This window comes from Sardina pilchardus, chromosome 4 (assembly GCF_963854185.1).
Source record: "Sardina pilchardus chromosome 4, fSarPil1.1, whole genome shotgun sequence".
NCBI lineage: Eukaryota > Metazoa > Chordata > Actinopteri > Clupeiformes > Clupeidae > Sardina > Sardina pilchardus.
In genome coordinates this window covers 40,217,149-40,234,648 of record NC_084997.1, presented here as the reverse complement: position 1 = coordinate 40,234,648, position 17,500 = coordinate 40,217,149, and the positions used below count along the sequence as shown (strand labels likewise).

Sequence of the window (17,500 nt, the reverse complement as noted above, 5' to 3'; positions counted from 1 at the left end):
CTTCACTGCTGTAGAGTAGAGGACACAGGGCCCATAGAGCTTCACTGCTGTAGAGGACACAGGGCCCATAGAGCTTCACTGCTGTAGAGTAGAGGACACAGGGACCCATAGAGCTTCACTGCTGTAGAGTAGAGGACACAGGACCCATAGAGCCTTCCACTGCTGTAGAGTAGAGGACACAGGACCCCATAGAGCTTCACTGCTGTAGAGTAGAGGACACAGGGGACCCATAGAGCTTCACTGCTGTAGAGTAGAGGACACAGGACCCATAGAGCTTCACTGCTGTAGAGGACACAGGACCCATAGAGCTTCACTGCTGTAGAGTAGAGGACACAGGGCCCATAGAGCTTCACTGCTGTAGAGGACACAGGACCCATAGAGCTTCACTGCTGTAGAGTAGAGGACACAGGACCATAGAGCTTCACTGCTGTAGAGTAGAGGACACAGGACCCATAGAGCTTCACTGCTGTAGAGTAGAGGACACAGGGCCCTTAGAGCTTCACTGCTGTAGAGTAGAGGACACAGGACCCATAGAGCTTCACTGCTGTAGAGTAGAGGACACAGGGCCCATAGAGCTTCACTGCTGTAGAGTAGAGGACACAGGACCCATAGAGCTTCACTGCTGTAGAGTAGAGGACACAGGACCCATAGAGCTTCACTGCTGTAGAGGACACAGGACCCATAGAGCTTCACTGCTGTAGAGTAGAGGACACAGGACCCATAGAGCTTCACTGCTGTAGAGGACACAGGACCCATAGAGCTTCACTGCTGTAGAGTAGAGGACACAGGACCCATAGAGCTTCACTGCTGTAGAGGACACAGGACCCATAGAGCTTCACTGCTGTAGAGTAGAGGACACAGGACCCATAGAGCTTCACTGCTGTAGAGTAGAGGACACAGGACCCATAGAGCTTCACTGCTGTAGAGTAGAGGACACAGGACCCATAGAGCTTCACTGCTGTAGAGAGACACAGGACCCATTAGAGCTTCACTGCTGTAGAGAGACACAGGACCCATAGAGCTTCACTGCTGTAGAGTAGAGGACACAGGACCCATAGAGCTTCACTGCTGTAGAGTAGAGGACACAGGACCCATAGAGCTTCACTGCTGTAGAGTAGAGGACACAGGACCCATAGAGCTTCACTGCTGTAGAGTAGAGGACACAGGACCCATAGAGCTTCACTGCTGTAGAGAGACACAGGACCCATAGAGCTTCACTGCTGTAGAGAGACACAGGGACCCATAGAGCTTCACTGCTGTAGAGGACACAGGACCCATAGAGCTTCACTGCTGTAGAGGACACAGGACCCATAGAGCTTCACTGCTGTAGAGTAGAGGACACAGGACCCATAGAGCTTCACTGCTGTAGAGGACACAGGCCCATAGAGCTCACTGCTGTAGAGGACACAGGACCCATAGAGCTTCACTGCTGTAGAGTAGAGGACACAGGACCCATAGAGCTTCACTGCTGTAGAGTAGAGGACACAGGGCCCTTAGAGCTTCACTGCTGTAGAGTAGAGGACACAGGGCCCATAGAGCTTCACTGCTGTAGAGGACACAGGACCCATAGAGCTTCACTGCTGTAGAGGACACAGGACCCATAGAGCTTCACTGCTGTAGAGTAGAGGACACAGGACCCATAGAGCTTCACTGCTGTAGAGTAGAGGACACAGGACCCATAGAGCTTCACTGCTGTAGAGTAGAGGACACAGGACCCATAGAGCTTCACTGCTGTAGAGTAGAGGACACAGGGCCCATAGAGCTTCACTGCTGTAGAGGACACAGGACCCATAGAGCTTCACTGCTGTAGAGTAGAGGACACAGGGCCCATAGAGCTTCACTGCTGTAGAGTAGAGGACACAGGGCCCATAGAGCTTCACTGCTGTAGAGTAGAGGACACAGGACCCATAGAGCTTCACTGCTGTAGAGGACACAGGACCCATAGAGCTTCACTGCTGTAGTAGGACACAGGACCCATAGAGCTTCACTGCTGTAGAGTAGAGGACACAGGACCCATAGAGCTTCACTGCTGTAGGTAGAGGACACAGGACCCATAGAGCTTCACTGCTGTAGAGTAGAGGACACAGGGCCCATAGAGCTTCACTGCTGTAGAGTAGAGGACACAGGACCCATAGAGCTTCACTGCTGTAGAGGACACAGGACCCATAGAGCTTCACTGCTGTAGAGTAGAGGACACAGGACCCATAGAGCTTCACTGCTGTAGAGTAGAGGACACAGGACCCATAGAGCTTCACTGCTGTAGAGTAGAGGACACAGGACCCATAGAGCTTCACTGCTGTAGAGTAGAGGACACAGGACCCATAGAGCTTCACTGCTGTAGAGTAGAGGACACAGGACCCATAGAGCTTCACTGCTGTAGAGTAGAGGACACAGGACCCATAGAGCTTCACTGCTGTAGAGAGGACACAGGACCCATAGAGCTTCACTGCTGTAGAGTAGAGGACACAGGACCCATAGAGCTTCACTGCTGTAGATAGAGGACACAGGACCCATAGAGCTTCACTGCTGTAGAGGACACAGGACCCATAGAGCTTCACTGCTGTAGAGTAGAGGACACAGGACCCATAGAGCTTCACTGCTGTAGAGTAGAGGACACAGGGCCCATAGAGCTTCACTGCTGTAGAGTAGAGGACACAGGACCCATAGAGCTTCACTGCTGTAGAGAGAGGACACAGGACCCATAGAGCTTCACTGCTGTAGAGGACACAGGACCCATAGAGCTTCACTGCTGTAGAGGACACAGGGCCCATAGAGCTTCACTGCTGTAGAGTAGAGGACACAGGACCCATAGAGCTTCACTGCTGTAGAGGACACAGGACCCATAGAGCTTCACTGCTGTAGAGTAGAGGACACAGGACCCATAGAGCTTCACTGCTGTAGAGGAGACACAGGACCCATAGAGCTTCACTGCTGTAGAGTAGAGGACACAGGACCCATAGAGCTTCACTGCTGTAGAGTAGAGACACAGGGCCCATAGAGCTTCACTGCTGTAGTAGAGGACACAGGACCCATAGAGCTTCACTGCTGTAGAGTAGAGGACACAGGACCCATAGAGCTTCACTGCTGTAGAGTAGAGGACACAGGACCCATAGAGCTTCACTGCTGTAGAGGACACAGGGACCCATAGAGCTTCACTGCTGTAGAGGACACAGGACCCAATAGAGCTTCACTGCTGTAGAGTAGAGGACACAGGGCCCATAGAGCTTCACTGCTGTAGAGTAGAGGACACAGGACCCATAGAGCTTCACTGCTGTAGAGTAGAGGACACAGGACCCATAGAGCTTCACTGCTGTAGAGTAGAGGACACAGGACCCATAGAGCTTCACTGCTGTAGAGAGAGACACAGGACCCATAGAGCTTCACTGCTGTAGAGTAGAGGACACAGGACCCATAGAGCTTCACTGCTGTAGAGTAGAGGACACAGGACCCATAGAGCTTCACTGCTGTAGAGTAGAGGACACAGGACCCATAGAGCTTCACTGCTGTAGAGTAGAGGACACAGGACCCATAGAGCTTCACTGCTGTAGAGTAGAGGACACAGGACCCATAGAGCTTCACTGCTGTAGAGGACACAGGACCCATAGAGCTTCACTGCTGTAGAGGACACAGGACCCATAGAGCTTCACTGCTGTAGAGGACCTAGGACCATAGAGCTTCACTGCTGTAGAGTAGAGGACACAGGGCCCATAGAGCTTCACTGCTGTAGAGTAGAGGACACAGGACCCATAGAGCTTCACTGCTGTAGAGTAGAGGACACAGGACCCATAGAGCTTCACTGCTGTAGAGTAGAGGACACAGGACCCATAGAGCTTCACTGCTGTAGAGGACACAGGACCCATAGAGCTTCACTGCTGTAGAGTAGAGACACAGGGCCCATAGAGCTTCACTGCTGTAGAGTAGAGGACACAGGACCCATAGAGCTTCACTTGCTGTAGAGTAGAGACACAGGACCCATAGAGCTTCACTGCTGTAGAGTAGAGGACACAGGACCCATAGAGCTTCACTGCTGTAGAGTAGAGGACACAGGACCCATAGAGCTTCACTGCTGTAGAGTAGAGGACACAGGACCCATAGAGCTTCACTGCTGTAGAGGACACAGGACCCATAGAGCTTCACTGCTGTAGAGGACACAGGACCCATAGAGCTTCACTGCTGTAGAGTAGAGGACACAGGGCCCATAGAGCTTCACTGCTGTAGAGTAGAGGACACAGGACCCATAGAGCTTCACTGCTGTAGAGAGACACAGGACCCATAGAGCTTCACTGCTGTAGAGTAGAGGACACAGGACCCATAGAGCTTCACTGCTGTAGAGTAGAGGACACAGGACCCATAGAGCTTCACTGCTGTAGAGGACACAGGACCCCATAGAGCTTCACTGCTGTAGAGTAGAGGACACAGGACCCATAGAGCTTCACTGCTGTAGAGGACACAGGACCCATAGAGCTTCACTGCTGTAGAGTAGAGGACACAGGACCCATAGAGCTTCACTGCTGTAGAGTAGAGGACACAGGACCCATAGAGCTTCACTGCTGTAGAGGACACAGGACCCATAGGCTTCACTGCTGTAGAGGACACAGGGACCATAGAGCTTCACTGCTGTAGAGTAGAGGACACAGGACCCATAGAGCTTCACTGCTGTAGAGTAGAGGACACAGGACCCATAGAGCTTCACTGCTGTAGAGTAGAGGACACAGGACCCATAGAGCTTCACTGCTGTAGAGGGACACAGGACCCATAGAGCTTCACTGCTGTAGAGGACACAGGGGCCCATAGAGCTTCACTGCTGTAGAGTACACAGGGCCCATAGAGCTTCACTGCTGTAGAGTAAGGACACAGGACCCATAGAGCTTCACTGCTGTAGAGGACACAGGACCCATAGAGCTTCACTGCTGTAGAGTAGAGGACACAGGGGCCCATAGAGCTTCACTGCTGTAGAGTAGAGGACACAGGGCCCATAGAGCTTCACTGCTGTAGAGTAGAGGACACAGGACCCATAGAGCTTTCACTGCTGTAGAGGACACAGGACCCATAGAGCTTCACTGCTGTAGAGTAGAGGACACAGGACCCATAGAGCTTCACTGCTGTAGAGTAGAGGACACAGGACCCATAGAGCTTCACTGCTGTAGAGTAGAGGACACAGGACCCATAGAGCTTCACTGCTGGTAGAGTAGAGGACACAGGACCCATAGAGCTTCACTGCTGTAGAGGACACAGGGCCCATAGAGCTTCGACTGCTGTAGAGGACACAGACCCATAGAGCTTCACTGCTGTAGAGTAGAGGACACAGGGCCCATAGAGCTTCACTGCTGTAGAGGACACAGGACCCATAGAGCTTCACTGCTGTAGAGTAGAGGGACACAGGCCATAGAGCTTCACTGCTGTAGAGTAGAGGACACAGGACCCATAGAGCTTCACTGCTGTAGAGTTCACTGCTGTAGAGTAGAGGACACAGGGCCCATAGAGCTTCACTGCTGTAGAGTAGAGGACACAGGACCCATAGAGCTTCACTGCTGTAGAGGACACAGGACCCATAGAGCTTCACTGCTGTAGAGGACACAGGACCCATAGAGCTTCACTGCTGTAGAGTAGAGGACACAGGACCCATAGAGCTTCACTGCTGTAGAGTACACAGGACCCATAGAGCTTCACTGCTGTAGAGGACACAGGACCCATAGAGCTTCACTGCTGTAGAGGACACAGGGCCCATAGAGCTTCACTGCTGTAGAGGACACAGGGCCCATAGAGCTTCACTGCTGTAGAGGACACAGGACCCATAGAGCTTCACTGCTGTAGAGTAGAGGACACAGGGCCCATAGAGCTTCACTGCTGTAGAGTAGAGGACACAGGGCCCATAGAGCTTCACTGCTGTAGAGTAGAGGACACAGGACCCATAGAGCTTCACTGCTGTAGAGTAGAGGACACAGGACCCATAGAGCTTCACTGCTGTAGAGTAGAGGACACAGGACCCATAGAGCTTCACTGCTGTAGAGTAGAGGACACAGGACCCATAGAGCTTCACTGCTGTAGAGTAGAGGACACAGGACCCATAGAGCTTCACTGCTGTAGAGTAGAGGACACAGGACCCATAGAGCTTCACTGCTGTAGAGGACACAGGACCCATAGAGCTTCACTGCTGTAGAGGACACAGGACCCATAGAGCTTCACTGCTGTAGAGGACACAGGACCCATAGAGCTTCACTGCTGTAGAGGACACAGGACCCATAGAGCTTCACTGCTGTAGAGTAGAGGACACAGGACCCATAGAGCTTCACTGCTGTAGAGTAGAGGACACAGGACCCATAGAGCTTCACTGCTGTAGAGTAGAGGACACAGGACCCATAGAGCTTCACTGCTGTAGAGGACACAGGACCCATAGAGCTTCACTGCTGTAGAGTAGAGGACACAGGACCCATAGAGCTTCACTGCTGTAGAGTAGAGGACACAGGACCCATAGAGCTTCACTGCTGTAGAATAGAGGACACAGGGCCCATAGAGCTTCACTGCTGTAGAGGACACAGGGCCCATAGAGCTTCACTGCTGTAGAGTAGAGGACACAGGACCCATAGAGCTTCACTGCTGTAGAATAGAGGACACAGGGCCCATAGAGCTTCACTGCTGTAGAGGACACAGGGCCCATAGAGCTTCACTGCTGTAGAGTAGAGGACACAGGACCCATAGAGCTTCACTGCTGTAGAGGACACAGGACCCATAGAGCTTCACTGCTGTAGAGTAGAGGACACAGGACCCATAGAGCTTCACTGCTGTAGAGGACACAGGGCCCATAGAGCTTCACTGCTGTAGAGTAGAGGACACAGGACCCATAGAGCTTCACTGCTGTAGAGTACACAGGACCCATAGAGCTTCACTGCTGTAGAGTACACAGGGCCCATAGAGCTTCACTGCTGTAGAGTAGAGGACACAGGACCCATAGAGCTTCACTGCTGTAGAGTAGACACAGGACCCATAGAGCTTCACTGCTGTAGAGTAGAGGACCCATAGAGCTTCACTGCTGTAGAGTAGAGGACACAGGGCCCATAGAGCTTCACTGCTGTAGAGTAGAGGACACAGGACCCATAGAGCTTCACTGCTGTAGAGTAGAGGACACAGGGCCCATAGAGCTTCACTGCTGTAGAGGACACAGGACCCATAGAGCTTCACTGCTGTAGAGTAGAGGACACAGGACCCATAGAGCTTCACTGCTGTAGAGTAGAGGACACAGGACCCATAGAGCTTCACTGCTGTAGAGTAGAGGACACAGGGCCCATAGAGCTTCACTGCTGTAGAGTAGAGGACACAGGACCCATAGAGCTTCACTGCTGTAGAGGACACAGGGCCCATAGAGCTTCACTGCTGTAGAGTAGAGGACACAGGACCCATAGAGCTTCACTGCTGTAGAGTAGAGGACACAGGACCCATAGAGCTTCACTGCTGTAGAGTAGAGGACACAGGGCCCATAGAGCTTCACTGCTGTAGAGTAGAGGACACAGGACCCATAGAGCTTCACTGCTGTAGAGTAGAGGACACAGGACCCATAGAGCTTCACTGCTGTAGAGTAGAGGACACAGGGCCCATAGAGCTTCACTGCTGTAGAGTAGAGGACACAGGACCCATAGAGCTTCACTGCTGTAGAGGACACAGGACCCATAGAGCTTCACTGCTGTAGAGGACACAGGGCCCATAGAGCTTCACTGCTGTAGAGTAGAGGACACAGGACCCATAGAGCTTCACTGCTGTAGAGTAGAGGACACAGGACCCATAGAGCTTCACTGCTGTAGAGGACACAGGACCCATAGAGCTTCACTGCTGTAGAGTAGAGGACACAGGGCCCTTAGAGCTTCACTGCTGTAGAGTAGAGGACACAGGACCCATAGAGCTTCACTGCTGTAGAGGACACAGGACCCATAGAGCTTCACTGCTGTAGAGTAGAGGACACAGGACCCATAGAGCTTCACTGCTGTAGAGTAGAGGACACAGGACCCATAGAGCTTCACTGCTGTAGAGTAGAGGACACAGGACCCATAGAGCTTCACTGCTGTAGAGTAGAGGACACAGGACCCATAGAGCTTCACTGCTGTAGAGTAGAGGACACAGGGCCCATAGAGCTTCACTGCTGTAGAGTAGAGGACACAGGGCCCATAGAGCTTCACTGCTGTAGAGGACACAGGACCCATAGAGCTTCACTGCTGTAGAGTAGAGGACACAGGGCCCATAGAGCTTCACTGCTGTAGAGTAGAGGACACAGGGCCCATAGAGCTTCACTGCTGTAGAGTAGAGTACACAGGACCCATAGAGCTTCACTGCTGTAGAGGACACAGGACCCATAGAGCTTCACTGCTGTAGAGTAGAGGACACAGGGCCCATAGAGCTTCACTGCTGTAGAGTAGAGTACACAGGACCCATAGAGCTTCACTGCTGTAGAGGACACAGGACCCATAGAGCTTCACTGCTGTAGAGTAGAGGACACAGGGCCCATAGAGCTTCACTGCTGTAGAGGACACAGGACCCATAGAGCTTCACTGCTGTAGAGTAGAGGACACAGGGCCCATAGAGCTTCACTGCTGTAGAGTAGAGGACACAGGACCCATAGAGCTTCACTGCTGTAGAGTAGAGGACACAGGACCCATAGAGCTTCACTGCTGTAGAGTAGAGGACACAGGACCCATAGAGCTTCACTGCTGTAGAGGACACAGGACCCATAGAGCTTCACTGCTGTAGAGTAGAGGACACAGGGCCCATAGAGCTTCACTGCTGTAGAGTAGAGGACACAGGACCCATAGAGCTTCACTGCTGTAGAGTAGAGGACACAGGGCCCATAGAGCTTCACTGCTGTAGAGTAGAGTACACAGGGCCTATAGAGCTTCACTGCTGTAGAGGACACAGGACCCATAGAGCTTCACTGCTGTAGAGGACACAGGACCCATAGAGCTTCACTGCTGTAGAGGACACAGGACCCATAGAGCTTCACTGCTGTAGAGGACACAGGACCCATAGAGCTTCACTGCTGTAGAGTAGAGGACACAGGACCCATAGAGCTTCACTGCTGTAGAGGACACAGGACCCATAGAGCTTCACTGCTGTAGAGGACACAGGACCCATAGAGCTTCACTGCTGTAGAGTAGAGGACACAGGACCCATAGAGCTTCACTGCTGTAGAGTAGAGGACACAGGACCCATAGAGCTTCACTGCTGTAGAGTAGAGGACACAGGGCCCATAGAGCTTCACTGCTGTAGAGTAGAGGACACAGGACCCATAGAGCTTCACTGCTGTAGAGTAGAGGACACAGGACCCATAGAGCTTCACTGCTGTAGAGTAGAGGACACAGGACCCATAGAGCTTCACTGCTGTAGAGGACACAGGACCCATAGAGCTTCACTGCTGTAGAGTAGAGGACACAGGACCCATAGAGCTTCACTGCTGTAGAGTAGAGGACACAGGACCCATAGAGCTTCACTGCTGTAGAGGACACAGGACCCATAGAGCTTCACTGCTGTAGAGGACACAGGGCCCATAGAGCTTCACTGCTGTAGAGTAGAGGACACAGGACCCATAGAGCTTCACTGCTGTAGAGTAGAGGACACAGGACCCATAGAGCTTCACTGCTGTAGAGTAGAGGACACAGGACCCATAGAGCTTCACTGCTGTAGAGTAGAGGACACAGGACCCATAGAGCTTCACTGCTGTAGAGGACACAGGGCCCATAGAGCTTCACTGCTGTAGAGGACACAGGACCCATAGAGCTTCACTGCTGTAGAGTACACAGGGCCCATAGAGCTTCACTGCTGTAGAGTAGAGGACACAGGACCCATAGAGCTTCACTGCTGTAGAGGACACAGGACCCATAGAGCTTCACTGCTGTAGAGTAGAGGACACAGGGCCCATAGAGCTTCACTGCTGTAGAGTAGAGGACACAGGGCCCATAGAGCTTCACTGCTGTAGAGTAGAGGACACAGGACCCATAGAGCTTCACTGCTGTAGAGGACACAGGACCCATAGAGCTTCACTGCTGTAGAGGACACAGGACCCATAGAGCTTCACTGCTGTAGAGTAGAGGACACAGGACCCATAGAGCTTCACTGCTGTAGAGGACACAGGACCCATAGAGCTTCACTGCTGTAGAGTAGAGGACACAGGACCCATAGAGCTTCACTGCTGTAGAGTAGAGGACACAGGACCCATAGAGCTTCACTGCTGTAGAGTAGAGGACACAGGACCCATAGAGCTTCACTGCTGTAGAGTAGAGGACACAGGACCCATAGAGCTTCACTGCTGTAGAGGACACAGGGCCCATAGAGCTTCACTGCTGTAGAGGACACAGGGCCCATAGAGCTTCACTGCTGTAGAGGACACAGGACCCATAGAGCTTCACTGCTGTAGAGTAGAGGACACAGGGCCCATAGAGCTTCACTGCTGTAGAGGAGAGTTTTGCACAAATTGAAGCAGAAATTCACTAAATGTTGAAGAGACGTTCACATATTCTGATTCTGAAGGAGAATGTCTGACTTTTGGAGATTATGATCGATTGTCTATTGACAGTGACCATCACTATGGGGTCATTCCACGCCAAATCAACCAGAGCCCACGCACTTGCGTCTCAAAAAAATCTGAAAAAAATACCATGTGTGCCTATGTTACCCAGGAGACACTCTGTAAAATGTTTTTGTGCTAAGATCAATACTTTTCAAGTAACAGCCAGTTTTACAGGGGGAGGGGGGTGTCAAATTTGTTCTGCCTCTTTTTTTTGTCAAAGTTCACAAGCTCATTGCTCAAGAACTAGAATCTGTAGGAGGCTCAAATTTTGCAGGCTGGTGCATAAATAGGAATAGTATGCAGTAAAATCACCATGAGTAGTCTGGATGATCCTGCATGGTCATAGCAGTCCCTCAAAGTTGATCAAAATTTTATTGGAGTTTTTGGCTGGGTTCTGTTTAGGCCTTCAGCAGACACATTTTTACTCAACATAGACTCTTGGGGTTTTTTTCTTATTTAGATCAGTAGAAACACTCTCCGAAAAAGCAATGAAGAGAAAAGAAAATCCATCAGGGACTGAACAGCAGACCTCACAAGTTTGAAAAATAATTTTGGATCTCATTCAGAGCACCCTAACACCTTGTGGGAATATACAAAGATTTTTTTTATATTTTTTTCTATAATCTGCATTACCTCTTCTTTTTAAAAACACCAATTTGACTTGTCTTATGCAAATCTTTCTTTTTCATTTCCCACCCTGAACAAGGGCAAAATGCACCATAGAGATCTATTGAGAGATTTGTTTTGTATAGAGTAACCACTAGGTGCCACTAAAATCACTGAATCACTGAAATTGCCGGGTGGGGACAAAACATATTGATCTCAATGGTGCATTTTGTCCATGTTTAGGGTGGAAAATGAAAAAGAAAGATTTGCATAAGACAAGTCAAATTGGTGTTTTTACAAAGAAGAGGTAATGCAGATTAACGAAACAAATATAAAAAAAATCTTTGTATATTCCCACAAGGTGTTAGGGTGCTCTGAATATGAGATCCAAAATTATTTTTCAAACTTGTGAGGTCTGCTGTTCAGTCCCTGATGGATTTTCTTTTCTCTTCATTGCTTTTTCGGAGAGTGTTTCTACTGATCTCAATAAGAGAAAAAAAATCAAGAGCCTATGTTGAGTAAAAATATGTCTTCTGTAAGCCTAAACAGAGCCTAGCCAAGAACTCCAATACAATTTTTATCAACTTTGAGGGACTGCTATGACCATGCAGGATCATCCAGACTACTCATGGTGATTTTACTGCATACTATTCCTATTTATGCACCAGCCTGCAAAATTTGAGCCTCCTACAGATTCTAGTTCTTGAGCAATGAGCTTGTGAACTTTGACAAAAAAAAGAGGCAGAACAAATTTGACACCCCCCTCCCCCTGTAAAACTGGCTGTTACTTGAAAAGTATTGATCTTAGCACAAAAACATTTTACAGAGTGTCTCCTGGGTAACATAGGCACACAGATTTTTTTGAGACGCAAGTGCGTGGGCTCTGGTTGATTTGGCGTGGAATGACCCTATGTGTCTGAATGGAGGTGCGTCTTTACTTGTACAGCAATGTCCACTAAACATACCATATATCGACCCTCTGCCCAACATAACTGGATTGCCAGTGCTAATCATGAAGATAGTGTCCGTAATGGACGCGGTAAAACAGGGCTCCAGACTAACTTGTTGCATTGGTACAGGTTACTGCAGAGACGAGTCCTTCCTGCAGAGGGTTGTGGATATGATCCAGGAACTGAGGACCATAAACCCCAAACTGGTGTATGGTGAGTGAGAGCACACTTACACACACACTCACACTCACACTCACACATACACACTCACACTCACACTCACACTCACACTCACACTCACACTCACACACACTCACACTCACACTCACACTCACACTCACTCACACTCACACTCACACTCACACACACATACACACACACACACACACACACACACACACACACACACACACACACACACACACACAAAATCAACACACTCAAGAAACACCCATCATAGTGTGTGTCTGATTGTCTTGCAGTGTGTGATCCAGTGATGGGAGACCATGGCTCAATGGTAAGAGTGAACACTAGTTATGACACACACAAACATATATATCTTTGGGAACTTGGGGATTTGAGTGTGGCCAGGTATAGGAGAGCTTTTGTGTGTGTGAGTGTATGTGTGATTTGTTTCTCTGTATTGTGTTTTGTATGTTTAAGGACCCCCTCGAAAATGAGATGAATCATCTCAAGGGGCTTATCCTAACAAATAAACATAAACATATATATATATATATATATATATATATACTGTATATACAGATATATACTCGTATATACAGATATACATCTAAATACAGTCATGGCTGAACTTGCAGGCAGTTACGGGCAGACAAGTACGTCCTGTTGAAAACGATAATTAATCGATAATTAATTTAATTTAGTCTAATAGATTCTTATCGACAATTAATCGATAGTCGACTAATCGTTAGCATCCCTAGTATGTTCCTTACTGTAGTGTGTGTGTGTGTGTTCCACTATGTTATGGAGGTGTTGTACTGTAGTGTGTGTATATTCCTTACTTTAGTGTGTGTGTGTGTGTGTGTGTGTGTGTGTGTGTGTGTGTGTGTGTGTGTGTGTGTGTGTGTGTGTGTGTGTGTGTGTGTGTGTGTGTGTGTGTGTGTGTGTTGCAGTATGTGCCAGAGGTATTGTTGCCTGTGTATAAGGAGAAGGTGGTTCCCATCGCCGATATCCTGACACCCAACCAGTTTGAAGCAGAGTAAGTGACAATATTTACAATGTGTGAGTGAGTGAGTGAGTGAGTGCAGAGTAAGTGACAATATTTACAATGTGTGAGTGAGTGAGTGAGTGAGTGAGTAAGTGACAATATTTACAATGTGTGAGTGAGTGAGTGAGTGAGTGCAGAGTGAGTAACAATATTCCAATAGGCATTCTATTCAATATGGATGTGTGTGGACATTTTTTGTATGTTCATACATTTGTGTGTGTTTCAGGTTGCTGACGGGCAGGAAAATCACTTCTGAGCAGGATGCTTTAGAGGTTAGTGTGTGTGTGTGTGTGTGTGTGTGTGCATTTCTGTTTGTGTGTGTGTGTTTCTGTTTGTGTTTACTGGTCCTCGTAATGTGTATTGTGTGTGTGTGTATAATGTGTGTGTGTGTGTGTGTGTATAATGTGTGTGTGTGTGTGTGTGTGTGTGTGTGTGTGTGTGTGTGTGTGTGTATAATGTGTGTGTGTGTGTGTGTGTGTGTGTGTGTGTGTGTGTGTGTGTATAATGTGTGTGTGTGTGTGTGTGTGTGTGTGTGTGTGTGTGTGTGTGTGTGTTGTAGGTGATGGCTCTGCTCCATGATGCTGGTCCTCATAATGTAACTAGTGCAGTGCCCGTTCAAACAATGTTTTCCAAGAAACTTGTTGCTAAATGACGTTGATGCAGGTATCATATCATATTAGATTGGTGATGATGTAGAATCAGGCCCGTGCAGTTAGTAGAGCTTTTTACTGTCTTTGCAAAGTAAAAAAAGTGAAGGGGAAAGGGTTTGAGTTGCAGCTAATGGCAATAATAGACACATTACATACCCGTGCGTTTTTGCTGTTGTTGGGAAATGATAGCCTAAAGCTAACCGTGGCCTAAAAGCTGACCATGGCAATACCAGTGCTATGAACTCGGAAGTGATGTTTGAATGAATGTTATGGCCATAGCCGATGTCCAGATAGAGTCAAGAACGGCTGTTTTAAATGCAAATTTTAACAGAATGCTACTGACGTGTGTGTCGGCATTGCAAGATCAACAACCTGATCAGGCAACAGAACCTGCTAGGCAACCGGGATGTTGATGAGTAGCCTATGCAACGTTACGTAAGGGATAACGGCCGACGAGGTGACCGGTTCGATGGAAATAATGGCTAGGTGGAGGTCTAGAACTCCGGCGACGTGCGAAGCACGGAGACGGAGTTACCTCCGCCGTGCCATTATTTCCATCGAACCGGTCGACCTCGAAGGCCGTTATCCCGCTTATCTCCCGTTTGTATTCATAACCTGTATATTTAGCACATAGTTTTATTCCACCGTTGCGTCCGTAAACATCGCTGAAACTGTCTTGACTGTGGGACTACTTTCCGCCACATATCAACTTTCTACTTGTAGGACAAAACTGCCGTTACTAGTTCTAAATGGATGGTTGCTATGGCCAAAAGCCAGTCGTTAGTTCTAAATGGCTGGTTGCTACGGCCAAAAGCCAGTCGTTAGTTCTATCTCTCCCGTTGTCAAGCGGGCATATCCCAGGATTCTGATCAACTTTAACTTTGAAAGATCGCTACTTTTATAGCCTACATGGCATCCAACTCGCTACAATCCACCTCCGTCATATGCTACAATGTTACTATGGTTCTGCACGTCTGTATTTCAGCTTGGATGCAACGTGACAGTTCAATTAAACTTCGCAACGAGTTTGGCGAATTAATATTCAAGTGTGATACGCGAACTACTTCAAAGGTAGCAGGTTATACGAAGTTAATGGCCACCCCATCAGCCAATCAGAGAAGAGAAATCCATTGTTGAGGGAGATAAGTGACTTTAATTTCAATTTCAATTTAATGTCGCTTATAGAGCGCCAATACATTACACATGTCTCAAGGCGCTTTACAGAGTGTTAGACATTCAAAGAGAGCCCATGAGTGACAGGGGCAAGGAAAAACTCCCTAGAATTGGAGATACATATAGGAAGAAACCTCAGACAGACCCACGACTCAAGGGCCCAACCCATCTGCCTTGGGTCAGTTACAGTACAGTCATTTGTAGTTTGAAAGTTACAATGACAATGAAAGTTCAAATAGTCCAGTGTAGGGAATAAATTGTCCATTAGTAATCCATTAGTTATTTCGGAAGGTGATGGGTCGCTGGGATCCGAGGGCCAAAGATTCGGGCAGGGAACCCCAGCAGGCGATGTTAGGGCAGTCATAGGGATGGCGAAGGCAATGGCGATGGTAGGGCAGTCAGAGGGATGTGACTTCAGGTGTGATGAGGGACAGGCACAGAGATGGTTGATGGCTGGTAATGGTTTACCTCACAGGTGAGGTATAGGGGAAAGGGAAGAGAAATAGAGTGTGTTAGTATTACTGTAAGTCATATTAAGTATTAATAAGTATATCAATGGTGATATAAATGGTTATACTATAGAGGGTTTACAAAACGCTTTTACACACCTCTTTTGTGGGGACAGGTGCGTAGGAATAGGTTACCCAGTTAAACCCGAAGAGGCATCCCGCACATCGTCCACCACGCATGCAAACATCCACCCACCCACCACGCACGCAACATCCACCCACCCACAATGCCCCCCCCAATGCCCCCCCCCCAGGCGAACCCACACACCACCTCTGAACCGCGCGTCGGAGCAGCATGGCCGAGCATGGCCAGCCAGAGTCCGCCCACAGGCGGCGCCACCCATCCGCAGACACCCCCCACCACCATCCGCGAGCAGAGAGAACGGGGCCCGCGCCAGCCCCACCCCAACCACAACACCACGCGAACACACACCACGGCCCGACCAGGACACACAATCTGATCCGCCCCGCCGCCTAGGCCCCCCGGAAGCAGCGCCCCCAGAGCAAAAGTCCAGAATGCTTCATGTCTTTGGACGTGTCATCCTGTCATCCTGTTGACAGGGTCGGGAGGCGTAGGGAGGCGATGTAGTGTAATTAAAAACGTTAAAATCATTGGACATTGGTGTAATGTAATTAAAATCGTTAAAACCATTGGACTTCCACTCTAGAAACACCACCCCAAGAAGGCCCGGACCGCGAGCCCAATCCAAATACAATGCCGCAACAGCCCTCCCCTCCGCCATCCACTCCCAGCATTCCCACCTCCCCCGTCCCCCCCATCCCACTAAATGCACAGCCGTGCACATCTGATCAGACCGCATGCCCCAGCCAGACCGCCAATATACGCCCACGCAGAGCCACTGGCGAATGGAGCCGACACGAACCCCACCCCCCCCCCCATCTACAGACGGCGACGGGAGGCCCCCCACGGACGAGCAACGCCACCCGCGAACGGACCCCGACCGGCCCAGAGCACCCAGCCACACCACCCAGGCGCGCAGCCCAGACATGATGCGCAAGCCCACCCGGGGAAGGCCCATGACCGAAACGGCGCAAATGGACAAAAGCCCGCATGCGCAGTAAATGAACAAATGCCCGCACGCGCAACAGACAGTACGCGGGACCCTCCCCCCCAAGCTACACTATAGAGGACAGGACAGGGAGAGAAGGAAAGAGGGAGAGTTGAGAGAGACAGAGGGAGAGGGGAGAAGAGGAGTTGTACGGCATGCCACATAAGAAGTCCATGACAGCGCAATGCTAAAGCAGCATAACTAAGGCATGGTGCACTTTAACAGCCTGCTTACCAACATAGGTGCATGTGTGTCGGACTCAGCATGTTTATCCAACATGATCAATATTGAAACGGTCCGTTGTTTACGTGAGACATCGTCATTTCCATGAATGGCAACACCTGAGTTTGTCAGCGAAATGGGCTTTTTTGTTTCTATGCTGGAGTAAGTGAGATGAGAAGGGGAGTGGCTAGTGCGGAGAGTGGTAGAATTGTGGGATTGCGGTAGAGTTATATTTTGTTTAATTTAACAATATCTTTGTCATTTTTTGTCCAGAAACTACCAAACTTTGCACTGCCCTCACGCATGTCATTAGCAAGACGTGTCAAATCTTCGGTCAGTCGGATGAGTGGTTTGAGAGTTATACGTGGAACAGACAGACAGAGTGACACACAGACAGACGTTCCTTGCATTAATAGATAGATGTGTATTAAGTGTGTGTGTGTGTGTGTATAATGTGTGTGTGTGTGTGTGTGTGTGTATAATGTGTGTGTGTGTGTGTGTGTGTGTGTGTGTGTGTGTGTATAATGTGTGTGTGTGTGT

The 17,500-nt window shown here is 49.3% G+C and overlaps 1 protein-coding gene across 1 annotated transcript in view; it reads left to right on the top strand.

Annotated features, from left to right (window-relative positions):
* The window catches only part of pdxka (pyridoxal (pyridoxine, vitamin B6) kinase a), a 56,092-nt gene that overhangs the window by 20,894 nt on the left and 17,698 nt on the right, over window positions 1-17,500 (top strand). Inside the window, exons 4-7 of the mRNA XM_062535477.1 lie at window positions 12,235-12,318; window positions 12,588-12,622; window positions 13,242-13,327; window positions 13,563-13,608. Of these exons, the coding sequence (XP_062391461.1) occupies window positions 12,235-12,318; window positions 12,588-12,622; window positions 13,242-13,327; window positions 13,563-13,608 (251 nt within the window). The remainder of the gene's footprint in view (window positions 1-12,234; window positions 12,319-12,587; window positions 12,623-13,241; window positions 13,328-13,562; window positions 13,609-17,500) is intronic.